Raw genomic sequence first — 17,117 nt, forward strand, 5'->3', positions numbered from 1 at the left:
GCCCGGCCGGCGGTGGGAGGTCCGGCCCCCGGTGCCAGCCTGAGCGCCAGGAGGCCGCAGAGCCGCCCTTTGTTTCGCGGCGCTCGCGGCTTCTGCGCAGTCACGGTCACATGGCGCTTCCGGCACCGGGTGTTCCCGGCGCTGCGCCAGGGCCCGGGGGCGTCCCCCCCCCCCCCCCGCTCCCGCCGCCCCGCCCGCCGGCGGGCCGCGCGTCAATCTCGGACCCTCCGGGTGTCCCAGAGCCGGAGGAGGCGGCTTTGCTCTCTGGCCTCTCGTCTTCTCGGAACTCCACCCTTGGGCCTTCCGTGGCTATTGATCTTAGCACTGGCGTGTCCATTACCCATTTGCTACCTGGGGTACGCCTGCCTCCCCTACTCTAGACAACGCCAAGTGAGCAGTCAGGCTCATCCCTCCCTGGAAGAACTCGATGCGGCCAATAGGTGGTAGACAAGTACTTAACCAAGGCCGTGCTCATCATTTAATGGGGCGGTAGAGACAGCGCCAAGCGTTTCCGACCCCTTCTCCACTCTGACCTCCACAAACAAAATAAAACAAAAAATCAGCCACCCCCGGGCTGGCCTCCTCTGACCGTCTACAGGCAAAAGACCCAATCAGGGGCAGAAATGCGGCTGGCCCTTCCTGCCCTGGCCACCGCGGCTCCATCACTCCTAGGGCCAGTCTGTCCCCTGCGGCACTTAAGAACCTTGAAACCTCATGGAGGCCTCACAGAGGCCGCCTCTGATTCACTCAGCAGATTCAGGAATTCATTAAACAAATCTTTATTGAAAGCGGACTATGTACGGTGCAAGCAAAGATGCCAGCCCTGGGCTAAGCCCCGAAAAGTATGTGAAAGGATGCTCTTTGTGTCAGGAGAGTACCCTGGGTTGTTCCCCTGAGGCTCTCCTTCCCCGGGAGGCTTTCATCCAAAGCAGCTTGGGAAGCCCTAGTAAACTGTGCAGACACAGCCATGCCTGGGGACAGGGAATGGGGACCCCGCCTGATGCCTGCTTCCAGTCCCCGCAGAGGCAGCGCGGCGGAGCAGGGCAGAGCCAGGCTCCGGTGAACATGGGGTGGGGTCTCAGGGGCTCTTTCTGCCTTGCCTCTGGGCAACCTTTCCCAAAACCTGTCATCCGGGCCTGCGGGGAATGGGGGCAAGGGGATGGGGGAGAGTCTGGAGGGGTGGAGACTTGGGAGGGACCAGAGGGAGGCGCAAACTATGGGGCCGGCAGTGGCTGTGTACAATCAGCTTTGGCGTCAGGGCCTGGTGGGGAAGAGCAGGCAGGTGAGCAGCCGGCTACCGCTGTGTCTGTCCACAAGGGGCAGGGGGTGCTGTGTGTAGTGCTGGACCATGGCAGCCACGGAGGAGAACAGCTGGACAGGAATGCAGGGCATCGGTGAGTCCCCTGAGCCTCATGCCTGGAAGAAACCTCCTGAAGGAACTGAGGGGCTCTGGGGACGGTGTTTGTTGACATTGTTCTGAATACTTTCCCTCTTGTTTGCCCCATGAAGCTCCACTGCCGTTTTGCTGCCCAGTTCCAGGCCCTGCACAATTTTCGTGCAACTGCACCCACGGGCATGTTGTTAGCCAGCTCCTATTTCCCAGGCCGGGTAGAAATAGTTTTGGGGCCATGCCTCTGCCCCAGTTCTCCAGCACGTAGGCCTCAGGAAATGCTGGACACAAAGTTGAATCCTTGGGATGGACAGGAGCCTGGACTACCTGGGCCCTTCCCTCCTCCTAGCTGGGTTCACGGCAAGCTCAGTGCCCGTCACCGAGCCCTGGGCAGACCGTACCCTACAACAGGAGTGCCTCCCCCAGAGGAAGGCAGACCTCTGGGAAAGAATCCGAGTCACTGGCCACTGTCATTTCCACCCAGTCCAGAAAAAAAAAAAAAAAAGAAGCAAAATGTGGGTTTTCTCCTGGGCAAATGCTCCTTGCAGGAGCGTATGGCTGTGCTCTGCCCCCTCGCCCTGTAGCCCCCATCCAGCACCCACCTCCTCGTGGTTCCTGCCCTCCCGGCCCAGGGCGTAGTGGCTCCCATCGCCCAGCCGCCGGATGGGAATGTTGAAGACCCGGCCGTGGAGAAGTACTGCCAGGGTAAGGGGCTGCGAGCCACGAGGCTCTGAGCTGGGGCGCACAGTGTAGGCCCCATCCTGTGGAGGAGACCCTGTCCATCAACCTCATCTCCCCACTGTCTGCCTGAAGCCCTGGCCAGCAGTGCCCTTGCCCTCCCACCCCCACCTGCTCAGCCAGCCACAGCTCGTGAGCAGGAGGGGCCCCGAGAAGGCCCAGGGGGGCTGCGGTCACCCACCTTTCGGAATTGGAGCAGCGCACACTCGACAGCATGGCGGTCACGGTTCCCTGAGTACCATGGCTGAGCCAGAAGGCTGCTGTCCTGTGTACACACACGAGCAGCCATTCAGAGATGTGCCAGGGCAGTGGAGGGGGGCTGGGGAGCAGAGAATCCTGCCCTACAGTCACTTGTGTTCCCATCTGCCTTCCCTAGACATCTGCGCCAGCAGAACGGAAATGTGCCCATGCCCTGTGCCCAGCATGGTGCTGCACACACAGGCTCAATCCGTGTTCCTCGCAATGGCAAACGCCCCCACAAGAGGCCTCCTCCCGAGCCCTCCCTGCCCCTCCTCACCTCAGCAGCTGAGGGGCTCCGGGTGGGTGCTGTAAAGGAAAAAGAGGACCTCCTTCCTGCTGAAAGAAGCAGATTGCAGAGCTGAGGCTGGGTGGGGATTCGGGCCGAGAAGGCTTTGGGCCCAGCTGCAGGGGATGGGGGAGGGTAGAGGGCGGCGCGCATAGGCCTGAAGCCCCAAGCAGGGCACCCCGTGCTTCATCCCCCCTCTCCAGGTCTCGGGGCGTGGTAGGACCTACGAGCTGGGTCATGAGTGACCTCCGAAGGAGGAATGATCTTGAGGTACAGGCTGGAAGGTTCCTGCTTGGGTGCAAACCCTGGAACATGCACAGGGGGATCCCCTCAGGCCTCCTCTCAGCTGAAGTCAGGGCTGTGAGGACCCCCACAGCCAAGTGGGGCAGGAGAGGCTGGAAAGGAGCCTGTGGCCTTCAGGGTTGTGGCTGAGGTGGGAGGACTACCTGGGGTTCATGGTGAAGACGCCTCTACTCACCTTTAGAAGTGGCGTTCGCAGCTCCCTGGGACACAGGGACACAGGAGGGCTGGTCAGAAGAGACTCGGTCCTGTAGGCCCACCCCCTGGGCCTCCTCCCATCCCCACCAGGTTACTTCTCCCCTGGCTACTAGCCTCTTACATTCCGAGCTTCCTGGGGGGCTACGGTGGGCCTGTGGGGAGCAAGTTGGGGAAGAGACTCAGGGTTTTATCTCCTTTAAGAGAAAGAGCCCAGTGAACTCAGAAATCCCAGCGTCAGAGCTGGGGAAGCTTGAGTTGGCCATCTTGTGTACACACACGTGTCCCTGGTGGGCACTCACCTGGGCACCACTGATGTCCTTGGCAGGGGGACTGGGGGCATCAGCACTTGAGAGCTCAGAGTTCGGGTCAAGGCTGGGACTGAAACAGCGAAGGCAGGCTGGGCTGGACTGGGTACCAGGCAAGGAAATCCACACTGACCAGCGAGGGGTGCGGATGCCTGCAGGCCTACTGTCCCTCAGCAGCCTGGGCTCTCTGGGAGTCCTTCCAACCAGTGAGGAAGCCCATGCAGCCCTTGCTTTAAGGGCCCCCCCGCCCCGCTCTAGTATGCACAGTGGGGGTCAACCTGGACGAAAGGCCGAAGCGTGGGTGTCCGTGTGGGTGTCCGAAGGCACATGTGTATTGGTGGGGTAGTGGGGAAGGCAAGGGAAGAAGTCGCAGCCAGAACGTGTCCTGCTGTGAGCAGCTGAGGGCCTCGGGGCAGGATGGGTCTGGGGTAGAGGGAAGTGTTCACCTGGACTGGGCTCACACTCCATGTAGAGGTTCTCATCGGATTTCTTTGGAGGGCCTGGCACCTAAGAGTTTGACCAGCAAATGGGAGGGAGGGAGAAGCCATCACTTGGGGGTGCTATGGGCACCCCCCACACACATACAAGCTGGACCTCCTTCTGAGAGCTAGCTAGAATGATTAAAGTTGCCCTTTTGCCTGGGAGGGGGCACCCACAAGCACCTTCCCCTTCAGAGGTGCCTACAGGCACCAGCTCTCCTACAATGTGGGTGGCCGGGATGGGCCCAGAGGCGAGGTTCCCCACTAGGTTGGACAGCATATGCCTTGTCAAGGGCTTGTGGCAAAGACGAGCCACTCTGCTCTGGGCCTTTTCCCTTGGTTTCAGGGCTATTTCCTGGCCCTCCCAGGCCCCCTACCCCAACTCTGACAACTTCCTAGCCAGAACCCTACAGGATGAGAATGGCCACTCACCATTCTGGCAGGTGTAGCCAGCTCTGGAAGGAAAAGGAGAAACCACCAGTCATGAGCACAGGGAGAAAAGAATTCAGTGAAACTGAGGCTGGAAGAATGGAGGATCTTTGGAGCTTATCTAAAGGGATCCTCAGAGCCAGCTTTGAAGCCCCAGGAGAAAGCCACCTTAAGCTCCGGTCGCCCTACTTCACATCCCCGGTGGTGTGGCCTGGCTTGACCTCCCAAATGATTTGCCAGGCTTGTTCCAAATGACTTCGGGCTGTTCCACAAATCAAAACCACCCTCAAGGTCATGAGGTTTACCAACCACAGAGCACAGTAAATATGAATGTGCCTCAGGTTAGCTGTTTGACCTTAGGCAGGAGGAGACTGCCCCTGTTGTGCCATCTTCGGACAAAAACGTTCTGACTGAGGTCCCTTGATATCCTGATATCCCAGGGTTCTGGGTTCACTGGCCTCAGGGCACGTATCACAGGCAACGTCTCTGGACAGTGGTAGTAATAATGACATGGGTGGGATCAGAGACTGGTGGCCGAAGAGCCCACTCGATGGGGACATGCCACTCAGATGTGTTTCAATAGTGAGGATCCCCCAGGCAGGGGAGGCTGCCCTGCAGATTTTGAAGTGTCCCTTGCCTGACCCAGAAAGCACAGCAGATGCAGAATAGGACCTGGAAGTCGGGGACTCGGCTTTTTTGTCATCTCAGGCAAAGGTCTCCAGGCCTTGGTCTCCTCCTGAACTGCCTGCCTTAGCAGGGAGTGGGAGTCAGCAGGTAAAAATGAGGAACAGTGGGAGGAAGGCAGTGACCAGGCAAAGCACGAGCCCAAGTAACCTGAACTCAAGTCAGCCTTGAGGGGGCAGGACTCCCCATCTCAGGCCGGGGAAGGAGGGGGTGGGCCTCTGAAGGAGACAGGACAGCCTCATTACCTCGCTTCCCAAAGGGATGTCCCTGTTTCCTAGCCTCCTGCAGGCTCAGTATTGCCTTCAGCTGTGGGCACAGAGGGGAGGGAGAACAGGGTCAGGGGTGGGGGGAGGAGGGGAACTGAGGCACGGGAAGGGCAAGATGGTGGGGTGGGGTGCAATGGGGTTAAGTATATCTGCACGGCCTTAAAACCAGTACAATACAAGAACTAATGTACAGAGATGACCTGCCTCGGCTTTGTGCTCTTGGTTGTGAATCTCTCCCTGTTTTTTCTTTTTATTCCAATAAAATATATGATGAAAGTGGTAACTTCTGAGCCCCAAAGCTTTTCTCAGCCCAGCGGGCCTTTCCAGCTGGCCGTGGTGGCAGCCAAGTGAGGGATTTCTTCACTCTCTAGGCAGGGAGGGGACCTCGGGCTCCAGGGTCCAGCCTTCCCAGCTCCAGTGGAGGAGGGTGAGTCCTGGGACGCTGACGGGGGGGGGGGAGGAGGGGGAAGGGAGCAGCAGCTGGTAACAGGGCTCTGCTTCTGACACATCTAATTTTTCAGGGGCCTCTAGAATGCAGATGTGGGGGAATCTCTCAGATGAGTTGCCTCTTAGATTTACTCACTGGGAAATGCTAGCCTGGGGTGAAGTGGGGTGGGTGGGGAAGGAGGCACTTGGGCGGTGGGGGGGAGGGGGTTATTCACCGTTGTGGGCTGGGGCTGCGGTTGTGGTTGCAGTGGTGACTTGCATGGGCCCAGGGGGCCAGGGTGATCTGGAAAAGACCCCAAGGATTGTGGGCCGGTGGGTTCCTCCCACACAGGTTCCCATTTTCCTCCCACCTCCTACCTAGCCTTTATTTCCTCCTCTCCTCCCTCCCCCTCACTGGCTTCCCCACAGCCCCATCTCCATGGCAACGGGAGGCAGCCAGTTTTCCTGCCCCCACCAAGTCGAGGAGTCCTGGGGGTGGATGCCAGCGGCAGCCGGGCTCTCCTGGCATCCCTACCTTGCTCCAAGAAGTGCGGGATCTCAGAGGAGGCCCCAGGGACCCTGTGGGGCCTCCTGCTTTCCCACCGTTGCCTTGGTTACAGTGCCCCTCCAGGCTCTCCCCTTCCCACTCTCCCTCCTGCCTTTCTCCCCCCTGCCTCCTCCTCTCCTCCATCCTCCCTCTCTCTCCCTCTCTCTCCCTCTGTCTAGCCCAGAGGCTTCAGCAACTGCCAGCTGAGGCCTCGCCCCCAACCCCCCCTCCCAGTGCAGACAAAGGGAGAAGAGGCACAGCCTGCACCCTCTTTCCTTGTGAGGACCCTCTGTGCTGCCTGACCACCAACTGCCTTCCTCAACTTCCCAGCCCGTACCCAAGTACAAAGAGTCCTCCTGGGTGCCAGGAAGGTGGGCAGGGGCAAGGCTGAGGGGTAGAGCTTCACAGGGGGGCAGCTCATATTTATCTTCCTCCTCTTCCTCCTCCTCCTGGGCTTTCTGGAAGGGCTAGAAAAGGCGCAGGACCTGTGGTAGCCGCCCTGTCCCACCTCCCTCCTTCCCAGGCTCAGCAGCTGTACTTACTGTGTGTCTCCAGGTCCCCGAGGCAGGCAGAGGACACGGGCTGGGGACATCTTTTTTCCAAGCTGGGGAATCTGGACAGGGGACTGATGAGCCTGGCCTTATCTCCCAGCGCCCCCCACCCCACAAGGACTTACTCTTTGTCTCCAATATAATAAACCATCTGCACTTTTACAGTAGGCCTCAATGATTCACTCAAGTCAAAGGAACCATTCATGATGAGCCTTTCCAACACTGCAGCAGGGCCAGTGAGGTAGGCGTTTTGAAAACAAGGGGGCCTCCCAGCTAAGTGCCTGTTCCACCTACGGCAGCCCCCTACCCCATGCACCCTGAATTCTGAACAAGACAGATGGAAAGGCTGGGCCCCGTGACTTAGCAAAGCTGGACTACGATGGAAGGTAGGAGGACTTCCTGGACTACCCAGGAAGGTTCCAGGGCCACTCAGAGGAGACTCTACTTCTAGGGGACCCCATTCTGCTTGCAGGGGGTCACTCTTCCCATTGTCACTTACCTACACATCTGGGGGGTGGAAGGGGTGGCCCCAACCTGCAATCAGACTCTAGTCAACTCTGCCCAAAGGGCCCTTGAGTTTGTGTCAGCCAGACACTGCACAACCCCCAGGACATCCACATCCATGACCATGTGAATGGCGCCCCCTGGAGTTGTGCGGCAGTAGCCTGGGATCAGGAAGCAGGAAGAACAGTCCAGGGGGGCTGATCCAGTGCCCGGTGGGTACACAGCTGGATTAGTTGGTGCCCCAGTGAAGCTGGTAGTGGGAGAGCCCTAGTGCTTACCGTGAGATAGAGGTACGGGAATGATTTCACTGGGCAAGTAGGACCATGTCAAGAAAGGGGCAGTGAGATAGAGATCAGAGAGGAGGCGGAGGAAAGAGGGGAGCTGAGTACTCACCGGGGTTGGCTCCCCCTGAGCTTGTCCTGGAAAGAGAGAGGGGCATAATGGGGGAGTCAGTGCAGCTGGGATGCCTCTCCCTGGGGAGATTCCTGGGCCCCAAAGAGTGGGCAGGTCTAAGCACTTCGGCTGCCCTAGAACTCTCACCATGGCCTCACAAAAGGAGTAATGCCTCCTTAGAGCCTAGGCTCTGCCACAAATGGCCTGGGGACAGAGGCCCTATTGTTCTAATTATTTGCATCTCAGAAGCACCAGGAAGGTGGGCCTGCTGTGGCCTCTAACCCCAGACCTAGTTGCCCCAAGAGGCTCCCGTAGCCTCCCCCACATTGCCTCCCTGAGCTGTGGTCCCCAGTCTCCAGCCCCTCGCCCCACAGGAGGAAGGGTTCTCCCCTCTGCCCCAGGGCCTCAGGCACACAAGCCTGGACCAAGGCTCAGATCCCTCCTGCAACTCCCTGATCCATGACCCCTCCTCCCAGAGGCTCAAACTCATCAAAGGATCAGTCAGACTTTCCTTTCCTACCTCACAGAAGATATGACATTAATGGGCAGATCCCGTTGACAATGAAAGACTGACTTTGCACTTTTCTTAAATGCTTTATGCTTACTGTCCTTTCCTGGTGACTGGTGATCAATGATCAAAGAGGTAGAGGTTAATGAAAAGCTCAGAAATATGCATATGTATTTTGACAGTTTCCTTTATGGCTTTAGTTTGACAGCCTCCTTTATGGATGGATGTATTTATTCATTGAATACACTGAATATTTATCTAACATCCACTATCTGCCAGGCACTATTTCGGTGCGGAAGATGATGTAGGAAAACTGAATAAGCAGGCATGTGTATTTCCTACTGGATTCTTACAATATCCTCATGATGCAAATGCTAGTTTTATGCCTGTTTTTCAGATGAGGAATCTGAATGTATTAGTCAGATCAGGCTACCATCACAGAATACCACAGATGAGGTGGCTTGAATGAGAGAAATTTATTTTCTCACTGTTCTGAAGGCTAAGGGCCCATGATCAGTGTGCCATCCGAGCTGGTTTCTTTTTTCTTTCTCTTTTTAAAAATTTTTTATGTTTATTTATTTTTGAGAGAGACAGACAGAGAGACAGAAACAGAGCACAAGTGGGGGAGGGGCAGAGAGAGAGGAAGAGACAGAATCCAAAGCGGGCTCCAAGCTCTGAGCTGTCAGCACAGAGCCCGATGCGGTGCTCAAATCCACAAACTATGAAATCATGACCTGAGCCGAAGTTAGATGCTCAACCACCTGAGCCACCCAGGCGCCCCCAGTGTTGGTTTCTGATGACAGTTCTCTTCCTGCCTTGCACACAACTTCTGGCCTATGCTCTGTGCATGCATGCAGAGAGCTATCTCGGATCTCTTAAGGACACCAGTGCTATTGAATCAGGGCTCTACCTTTATGACCTCATTTAACTTTAATTACCTTCCTAAAGACCCTGTCTTCAAATATAGCCACACTGGGGGTCAGGGCTTCAACAGATGAATGAAGGAAGGGTACGGTTCAGTCCACATAGCTCAGAGGCTTTGAGAAATCGGATGACTCTCCCAAGGTTGACAATTAGCAAGCATTGGAGGATGAGATTCAACCCACGCTTTGCCTGTGCACTAACACTGAGCCATCCTGCATCTCATCTAGGCCTGAGTCCTTACCCTCCTTTCCTGTGAGGGAATTAGGCACAGCAGTAAACACGGCTTCCTTAAGGAGCCTATGACTTTAGGTGTTCTGTTACTTGAGTGAATTTTAAAATATTAGTATCTGAGAAGTGTTGGGGGCAAAAAGAAGGGCCTGGTGTCTGATTTTGTTTAAACCAGCAACTGAGGGGGCACCTGGGTGGCTCAGTCATTTGGGTATCCGACTTCAGCTCAGGTCACGATCTCACAGCTTGTGGGTTCGAGCCCCACTTCGGGCTCTCTGCTGACAGCTCAGAGATTCGGATTCTGGGTCTCCCTCTCTCTCTGACCCTCCCCTACTCACGCGGTCTCTCTCTGTCTCTCAGAAATAAATAAAACATCTTTAAAAAAATAAATAAATAAACCAGCGACTGAGGAAACACAGAGGAGGATCACGAACATAAGACTTTCCTAGGGCACTGTAACTTGCCTGTTTATCATTTTGGTGATGTCCTGGCTGTTGGAACAAAGAGTGAAGGTCATATGCTTACATCTTTGGAGGCCTTGGGGCTAGGGACACTGGGGTGAGAGCCCCAGGGCTGAGTTGGCGGCAGCCTTCAGAGAGGAAGACCAGCTGACTCCTGGGACCTATAGGCCAAAGAGCACTTAAGGAGCTATGAAAAATCACTGGCGTGTCTTAACAGGGGGCCCATGCAGTACAGTAGGGAAAGCTGAGAGAACAAAAACAAAGAAACAATGCAGGCCTGAGTCAGGGACCAGGTTCTCCTCCCTGACCTCCACTCCCCATTTGACCTTCGCTCCACATTTGGACCATATTGCAGGGGGCAAGCTCCCTTACCAAGGGGACTTTCTATGGGACAAGGTCAGCAGGTCAAAGTCTAGAGCAGGAGGCTCTAGAAACTAGCCCCACTGCCAACCCAAACTGAGTGGATTTCCCAGTCGGTACCGCCCTTGCCCCAGCCACCCCCCCTTCTGTTCCGGGCTTTGCATAGGCAAATGCCACCAGCTGGGTGAGCGAAAGGGCCGCGGGCACAGAGGATGGAATCGTGCCATCTGGGTGGGGGCACTGGCCTCGACAGATCGGGAGGAAGGGGGTGGAAGGAGGCCTGCCGCGTGGCTTTGTCTCACCCTGGCCAGCCCTGTGCGGGGAGGACTGTGCTTCTTACTAATTACACAGGCAGAGTTGGACAACCTCTTTCTCCTCTGGCACAGGACTGCTTTGTGTGTAACCATAGCTATTCCCTCAGGATGAATTCCTCGAAGCGGAATTGCTGGAAGCTCGCATTTTTGGTTGCGATGCCCCATGGTCTGGTAGCACCCCAGCGCCTGTTGTAAGGCGCTTCCATAGCACGCAGTGATTCTCCCCATTTTCCAGGCCTTAGTTATTGATCTCCATTGAGAACAGGCTATACTTTGCAGGCCCAGGGTAGTCTAAACCCACCCTAAGAAAACAGCTCTCCGGAGCACTGTTTCCCCTATTTGCATGATCACAAGAATTGCTAGAGAACTTATTAAAAGTCTTAGATTCTCAGATCTTCCCTGAGATCTTTTTTAAAAATATATTTATTTATTTTTGGGAGACACCAAGACAGAGAGCATGAGTGAGGGAGGGCTGAGAGAGAGGGAGATAGAGAATCTCAAGCAGACTCCATGCTGTCAGCACAGAGCCTGATGTGGGGCTCAAACTCATGACTTGTAAGATCATGATCTAAGTTGAAATCAAGAGGTGGACATTTAACCAACTGAGCCATCCAGGTGTCTCCCCGCTCCCCCTCCTTCCCCCCCACCCCCGCCGCTTACATGACATCTTATGGATTGGATGCTCCAGGAGGGGTTTGGGAATCTATATTTTAATTTTTTATTTTTTATTTTTAAATATTTAGTTTTGAGACAAAGACAGAGCATGAGCGGGGTAGGGGCAGAGATAGGGAGACACAGAATCTGAAGCAGGCTCCAGGCTCTGAGCTGTCAGCACAGGGCCCAATGTGGGCCTCAAACCCACGAATGGTGAGATCCTGACCTGACCCGAAGTCGGACACTCCACCGGCTGAGCCACCCAGTTGCCCCAGGAATCTATATTATTTTTAACAAATAAACATCTTAGATCAAGCTTATGATCAGTGGAGTTTGGGAAACGCTGTTGTATAGGAAACAGTCTAAGAACATGTGACTTCTAGGGCATTTTTAGAATCACATATGGACTTTTGCTTATTCAGAACACAGGGGTCCCCAGCAAAGAAAGAACATGACACAGACCCTGCTCTCAAGGGGCCACTATGAGTGATGGAGAGGGCACTCCCAAGATGTTCAATCTCCGGGCTTCGGTTTCCTCTTGTGTAAATGGGGATGTCAGTAAGGGTCCTTTTAGCGGGGGAGCTTCTGAGGGTCAAATGAGGTGATGGCACAAGAAACACAGCACCCACACAATAGATATCAGCTCTCTCTGAGATAGTGGTGTCGTGGTTCACATAGAAGACAGGGTGGGTGGCAAGGTCTAGCGGGGATTCCTGGTGTAAGAAAGTGGGAAGCACTGTGAGGAGGAGGGGGTGGTTTCCGAGGACCTGGAGAGGAAGGTAAGCAGGCCATGGACAGAGTTCTCAGGGGTGAGGGAGTGCAGCCGCCTAGAGCAAGAGCAGGAGATGGTGGTGGCGGGACTCCTGGAGAATGGCAGGGGACCTGGGCCATCCTTTCTGGCCCATGAGCATGTCCTGCATTGGGGCACTCTCCACCTTATAAATCCTGATTCCATCCACACGAGCCCAGGGATGTCCTCCCAGACTCCTTTGCAGCTGGGGTGCAGGCATTCGGCCAATCACATGCCCCACAGTAGACTTTGTGTCTGAAGCAGGCACCAAGAGGAACCCGTCCTGGGGAGGGGATGACCGCTGTATCCTACTTCCGGAGGCCGAGGAGGTTGAGACCCTCATGGGACCACCAGAGCCCACATTAGCAGTGTTGGCAAATAGGCCAACTCCACCAGGCCAACTTGGCTGTGACTTTTGGGTCATTGTTTCTGGCTGTTTTTCTGGTCTTCCAGGAGATGCTATGAGCTACAGAATATCTTTAATAAATTATTTTTCAGCCAAAACCAGCTAGGGTGGGTTCCGTTAAGAATTCCAGAGTTGAGACCACAGAAGCCCAAACTCTGAGGCCAGGCCTGGTGAGTGTCTCCTAGAAAGTTCAGACCGGGTAGAAAGAAGTGTCACAGCTTTATATTTCTATCCTCTTGAGACTGTGTTTATGACAAATATTAGTTATGTTTACAATAAAAAAAATCAGTCAATACAAATGTAAACAAGAACAACAACATAAGAAGGAAGCTAGGGAAGGAAAGAGGAATGGCCTGGATTTCGAATGTGAGGGAGCTCTGGGAGAAGGATGCACTAGGGAAAAGTAGGGCCCTGGAGGTGGCCCAGGGAAGGTCATCAGGGCGTGGGGCCACTCAGGACAGACAGACAGCTTTCCCTTAGCCAGGAAAGTACTGGGAAAGGTTGTGGGGGGGGGAACCTCAAAGGGGGTTGTTAATACAGGAATTCTTCTCCCAGGGGAATGGGAATCCATAGAGGCAAGTGGAAGGGGTGGGGTAGATAGTAGAAGTTTCTGAACATCAGGCTAGGGCCAAGTCAGTGGCATGGGGGGGGGGGACAGGCCTAAACTGAAGAGCTGGGGAGGGGAGACCTGGAAGTTATAAAAAAGGTCCTGTGAGGGGTCAGGGAGAGGGAATTCTCAAGATATTTTTACCTGAGCAGGTGGAGCCTGAGTCCAACCGAACTCTGTGGTTGGGTTAAAGTTATATTTCCGGACCCTCCCTCTATCTCCCTGAAAGTGATACAAAGCTCTGTGTGTAGCATGTCTCTGTGTTTTCCTGGAAGCCCAGAAAACTGTTTTCCTTCAGATTTTCCAAGGGTTAGGGTGGGGCCTGACAGCTGCCGCCAGCTTTGTAGGTCTCTAGAGTGAGGAGCACAAGCCAGCAGCACCTTCCGCCTGCCCCTGGTATGCCTCCGTCCCACACACCCTGTCCTTCCCTGAGCGGATTTTGTCCTGTCCCAGCTCTGCCTAAAACCCATAAGGGACTCACCATGGCTCCTTGAACAAAGACCAAATGTTTCTGTCTCCTTGTAAAATCAGGCCCTTACCTGCTTCTGCCACCCTATAGCCCCTCCATTTTTCCCATGGACTCACACTCAATTTCCCTTTGAGGTGACCGACATGACCCGGGTGGGGGGAGGGCTCACGGAGGCCCACTCTGCACCCTATTGACTTTAGGAAATTTCAGTTGGAAGAGATTTACATCTTTATTCCGTCCTTAGGAAAATAACAGAGGAGGAAAGCACCCTTAATGTATAGCAACACACAGTAAAAAGGAAAAAAGGACTCTTCTCTGTGTAAGACTTCAAAATTTTTACCCCACCCCCACCCGGATCCACTTTCCTTAGCTCAGCTCTGCAACTGGCAACGTTCTCTTCACAGATGGCGGAAGCACACTCTCTTTCCCCGGACCCCAGCCCTCTCCTGTCCACCTGGGCCTGATTATGCAGATCACCATAACTTCTTTAGCAATCTTTAAGCTTGATCCATTAGCCCTCTGCCTAGATTCTACAAAGAAGCACCTGGATAGAGAGCCCAGGAGGTGTCCCAGGGTTCAGGAAGCCTAGATAAGGTTGGGGGGCAGGGTGGCTGCAAACGCTTATAATGTTACATGGTTTCTTTCAACCCTTTCTGGGCTTTTCTAGAGGCTGCACCCTTGCCACTCTATTGCTGGAACACTCTGTCGGCTTTCCTCCCTTTTCCTTCAGGCCATAGCTTATGTGACCCTCAGGAGGGGTCCCAGACGTGGGCAGTCTGTCTCTCCCCCACAACACACCCTCTCTTGTGGCTCCCACCATAATTAGATCTAGAGGTTTATTTCAGAGCTAGACTAGAGACTCCCACTCGACTGGAAGCCCTCTAAATGGGTAGTGACTGTATCTGTTCAGTTCACGGCCAAATTCCAAGTGCCCAGCCCACAGCTTGGCACATAGCAGGCTCTCAACAAATATTTTAGCTACATACTCAAATCTCGCTCAAAGCCTGCATCTCTGTGAGCACCTACTATGTGCTAGGCATTGGCCTGGGCGCTGGAAAGACTGCCCAGAATGGCAGAAAAAAAAAATCCCTGACTTGTAGAGTCTAAATTTTATAAGGAGAGAGGGACGAGTAAGTAAGAATTAAAGAAAAGAAAAAGCCCGCCTCTCTGCAAACTTCTTTGGTGACTCTCTTCGGAAAGCCCATAGTTTGCTCCTTTACTGCCCATTGGACACTAGCCACCAGGCCTCCATTGAGCACAGCGTCCAGAGATCCTTTCCCTGCTTACCTACAAACAACTCCCTTCCCTAAATGCAGCTGGATTACCAAGGACTCTTCTCTGGGTATCTGTGACTGACTGTGCCCTTACACCTACTCGTTCTTTTCCTCTATTTACCTTCCTGTGTGTCTGTGGGGGGGGGGGGAGCATCTATTCCTCTCTCCTCCCTCTCTGCACTCTACCCCCTCATTCCTCCACCCCCCATCTCCCCGGACAGATATAATACCGCCCTGCTTAGGTTTCCCTCTTCAGCTCAGAGCCAGTAAACCCCATATTTGCTAATCCCGCGATTTCCTTGTTCCTTTCTCCTAGGACTGGTGAGCAGAGAGACTACGGAAAACCGGCCTGGCCTTTCACTCCCCCTTCGGAGAGACCGGGCACTTGCTGCTAGCGGATGTGTCTCCATCCCCACATCCTTCCTTGATGGGCGTGGAGGCCCTGAGGTCACTCTCCCCACCTTTACCAACGGAAAAATCGAGACTCAAGCAGAGATGGATGCTGGGCCTCGGGCCAAGGCCATTCAATCTTAAACGCGGGTCTGGAGCCCTCCATCCCCTCACCCCGGCTCGGTCCGCGACCGGTCCGCAGTCGTTCTGCGGGAAAGGGTGACCCCTGGTGGTAAAGAGAAGCGTGGCTGCCTGTCCTAATCCCGAGGACCCACAGACGAAAGGGCGAGGCCTGCAGAACCACCAACGCCGGCTAACTACCATCTGCTGTTGATGCAAGGACCTTGCAGAAATCTGTGGCGCCCTACACAAACGGAAGATTTTTAAAATAATGTACAAACAAGATGGAAGTTGTTATTAAAACGATGAGCTTCTGTTTGATTTTATTTTTTTTAAGATTTTATTTTTAGGGGTGCCTGGGTGGCTCAGTCGGTTAAGCATCTGACTTCGGCTCAGGTCATGATCTCACCACCCTGTGAGTTCGAGCCCCGCATCGAGCTCTGTGATATCAGCTCAGAGCCTGGAGCCTGCTTTGGATTCTGTGTCTCCTTCTCTCTCAGCCCTTCCCCCACCCACACTCCTTCTCTCTCTGTCTCTCAAAAAGTGAATAAACATAAAAATTAAAAAAAAAAAAGATTTTATTTTTAAGTAATCTGCACACCCAACCTGGGGCTTGAATTTATAACCCCCAAGACCAAGAGCCACATGCTGTACTGACTGAGCCAGCCAGGGGCCCGTCTGTTTGTACTTTCAAATGACGGTTTTAACAAACTTTTATTTAAAACATTCATGTGCCAAGGATAACTCTGTCAAAATGGGACTCTTGCAGTTGCATCAGGACGTATAAGCAGCATAGGTGCAGGTACTTTCATGTACAGAAGAGGTATGTTCCTGGGTTGCTCCCATGGCTCTGAAGGGGAACGAATCCAACTTTTGGTGCACCATACCCTTGGCCACATTCCCTGTAATGACCTAATTAACACTGCCCTTTGACTTTCCCCGCGCCCTGTAGGCTGCATCTTCAGGAAACAGGGATGGGCACTAAATGGCTTTTGGCATGTTGCAGGCAAGTGACATGGGCTCTAACTGATTCAAGAGTCTGGTGCTCAGCCCAGGAATGCAGAAGCTCGCAATCACAAGAGAGTCTTATTAAAGAATCCAGGGACTGGGGCAAGGCTGTCTCCAAGTTTCTATGGTATCTATCTCTCTGTGTAGGGGCAGAGGGACTATGTAACAAAAGGCCAGTTGTCTTAACAAAAATGCTTGGAAAACCAAGCCTTTGAGAATTTCCCAAACAGAAATGAGCACGCTTAGAGACCACCTGACTAATTAATATGACCCCCCACTTCTGTTACCAAGGGAACCTGGGCAATCTACTTTGAATATCCTTTCTGGAGTTGTTTCTAACTATCCCAAGATTAAATGAAATATTTCTAGTAAATACCTGGCCTTGACCTAGCCACAGAATAAAAACTCACTGACATTACAGGGTCGTGGCTATACCTTAGGCATTTTCCCATCAACCTTGATGATCAACTGACACAGCAGTACATGATCAGATCAGAAAGTGTATAAGCTGAAAATAGGGTTGGAGACAGAAAGTCCAATGTGTTGCTGGCCACTGTGCTGTCACTGCTCCCGATACAGGTGTAACCTGAATCCCCACCTGGGAGCCAGAAATCAGCTGAGAAGAGGCCTGTGGAGACGCACTGCCCGGGCCCTGGAGAGTGGATGAAGTGAGGCCTCCACACAGCTCATCGTACTGAGCAGACTAGACTGTTCCTGACTTGTACTGAAGGGACTGGGTAAGTGCCTTCTGTAATGCCTAGAGGATCCTTGGATAACCTGGAAGTTAGGACAAGAGTCTGGCGCTTGACCCTGAGCAGAACATTTTGAGAGAGAGCCTACTGAATGAGAGTGCCCTGCTTCTAACTTC

General features: G+C 53.9%; 1 protein-coding gene and 1 long non-coding RNA gene across 2 annotated transcripts; one reads left to right on the forward strand and one right to left on the reverse strand.

The window, feature by feature from the left end:
- Positions 1–824: 824 nt before the first annotated feature.
- SH2D6 (SH2 domain containing 6) lies at positions 825–4,737 on the reverse strand. Its single transcript, XM_039217630.1, has 10 exons — positions 4,721–4,737; positions 4,555–4,627; positions 4,369–4,391; positions 3,904–3,964; positions 3,452–3,530; positions 3,274–3,304; positions 3,133–3,157; positions 2,646–2,704; positions 1,993–2,151; positions 825–1,371 (listed from the first exon to the last, which is right to left on the reverse strand). Exons 3-10 carry the CDS (start codon positions 4,369–4,371, stop codon positions 1,255–1,257), a joined length of 534 nt encoding a protein of 177 aa, XP_039073561.1. The 5' UTR covers positions 4,372–4,391; positions 4,555–4,627; positions 4,721–4,737; the 3' UTR covers positions 825–1,254.
- Positions 4,738–6,538: 1,801 nt separating this feature from the next.
- On the forward strand, positions 6,539–15,567 carry LOC120220475. Its single transcript, XR_005525588.1, has 3 exons — positions 6,539–6,659; positions 7,005–7,225; positions 15,048–15,567. It is a non-coding gene; the product is annotated as an uncharacterized LOC120220475 (long non-coding RNA).
- The last annotated feature ends 1,550 nt before the right edge of the window (positions 15,568–17,117 follow it).

The sequence above is a fragment of the Hyaena hyaena genome, unplaced genomic scaffold (genome assembly GCF_003009895.1).
Source record: "Hyaena hyaena isolate Hyena2069 unplaced genomic scaffold, ASM300989v1 scaffold_699, whole genome shotgun sequence".
NCBI classification, from domain to species: Eukaryota; Metazoa; Chordata; class Mammalia; order Carnivora; family Hyaenidae; genus Hyaena; species Hyaena hyaena.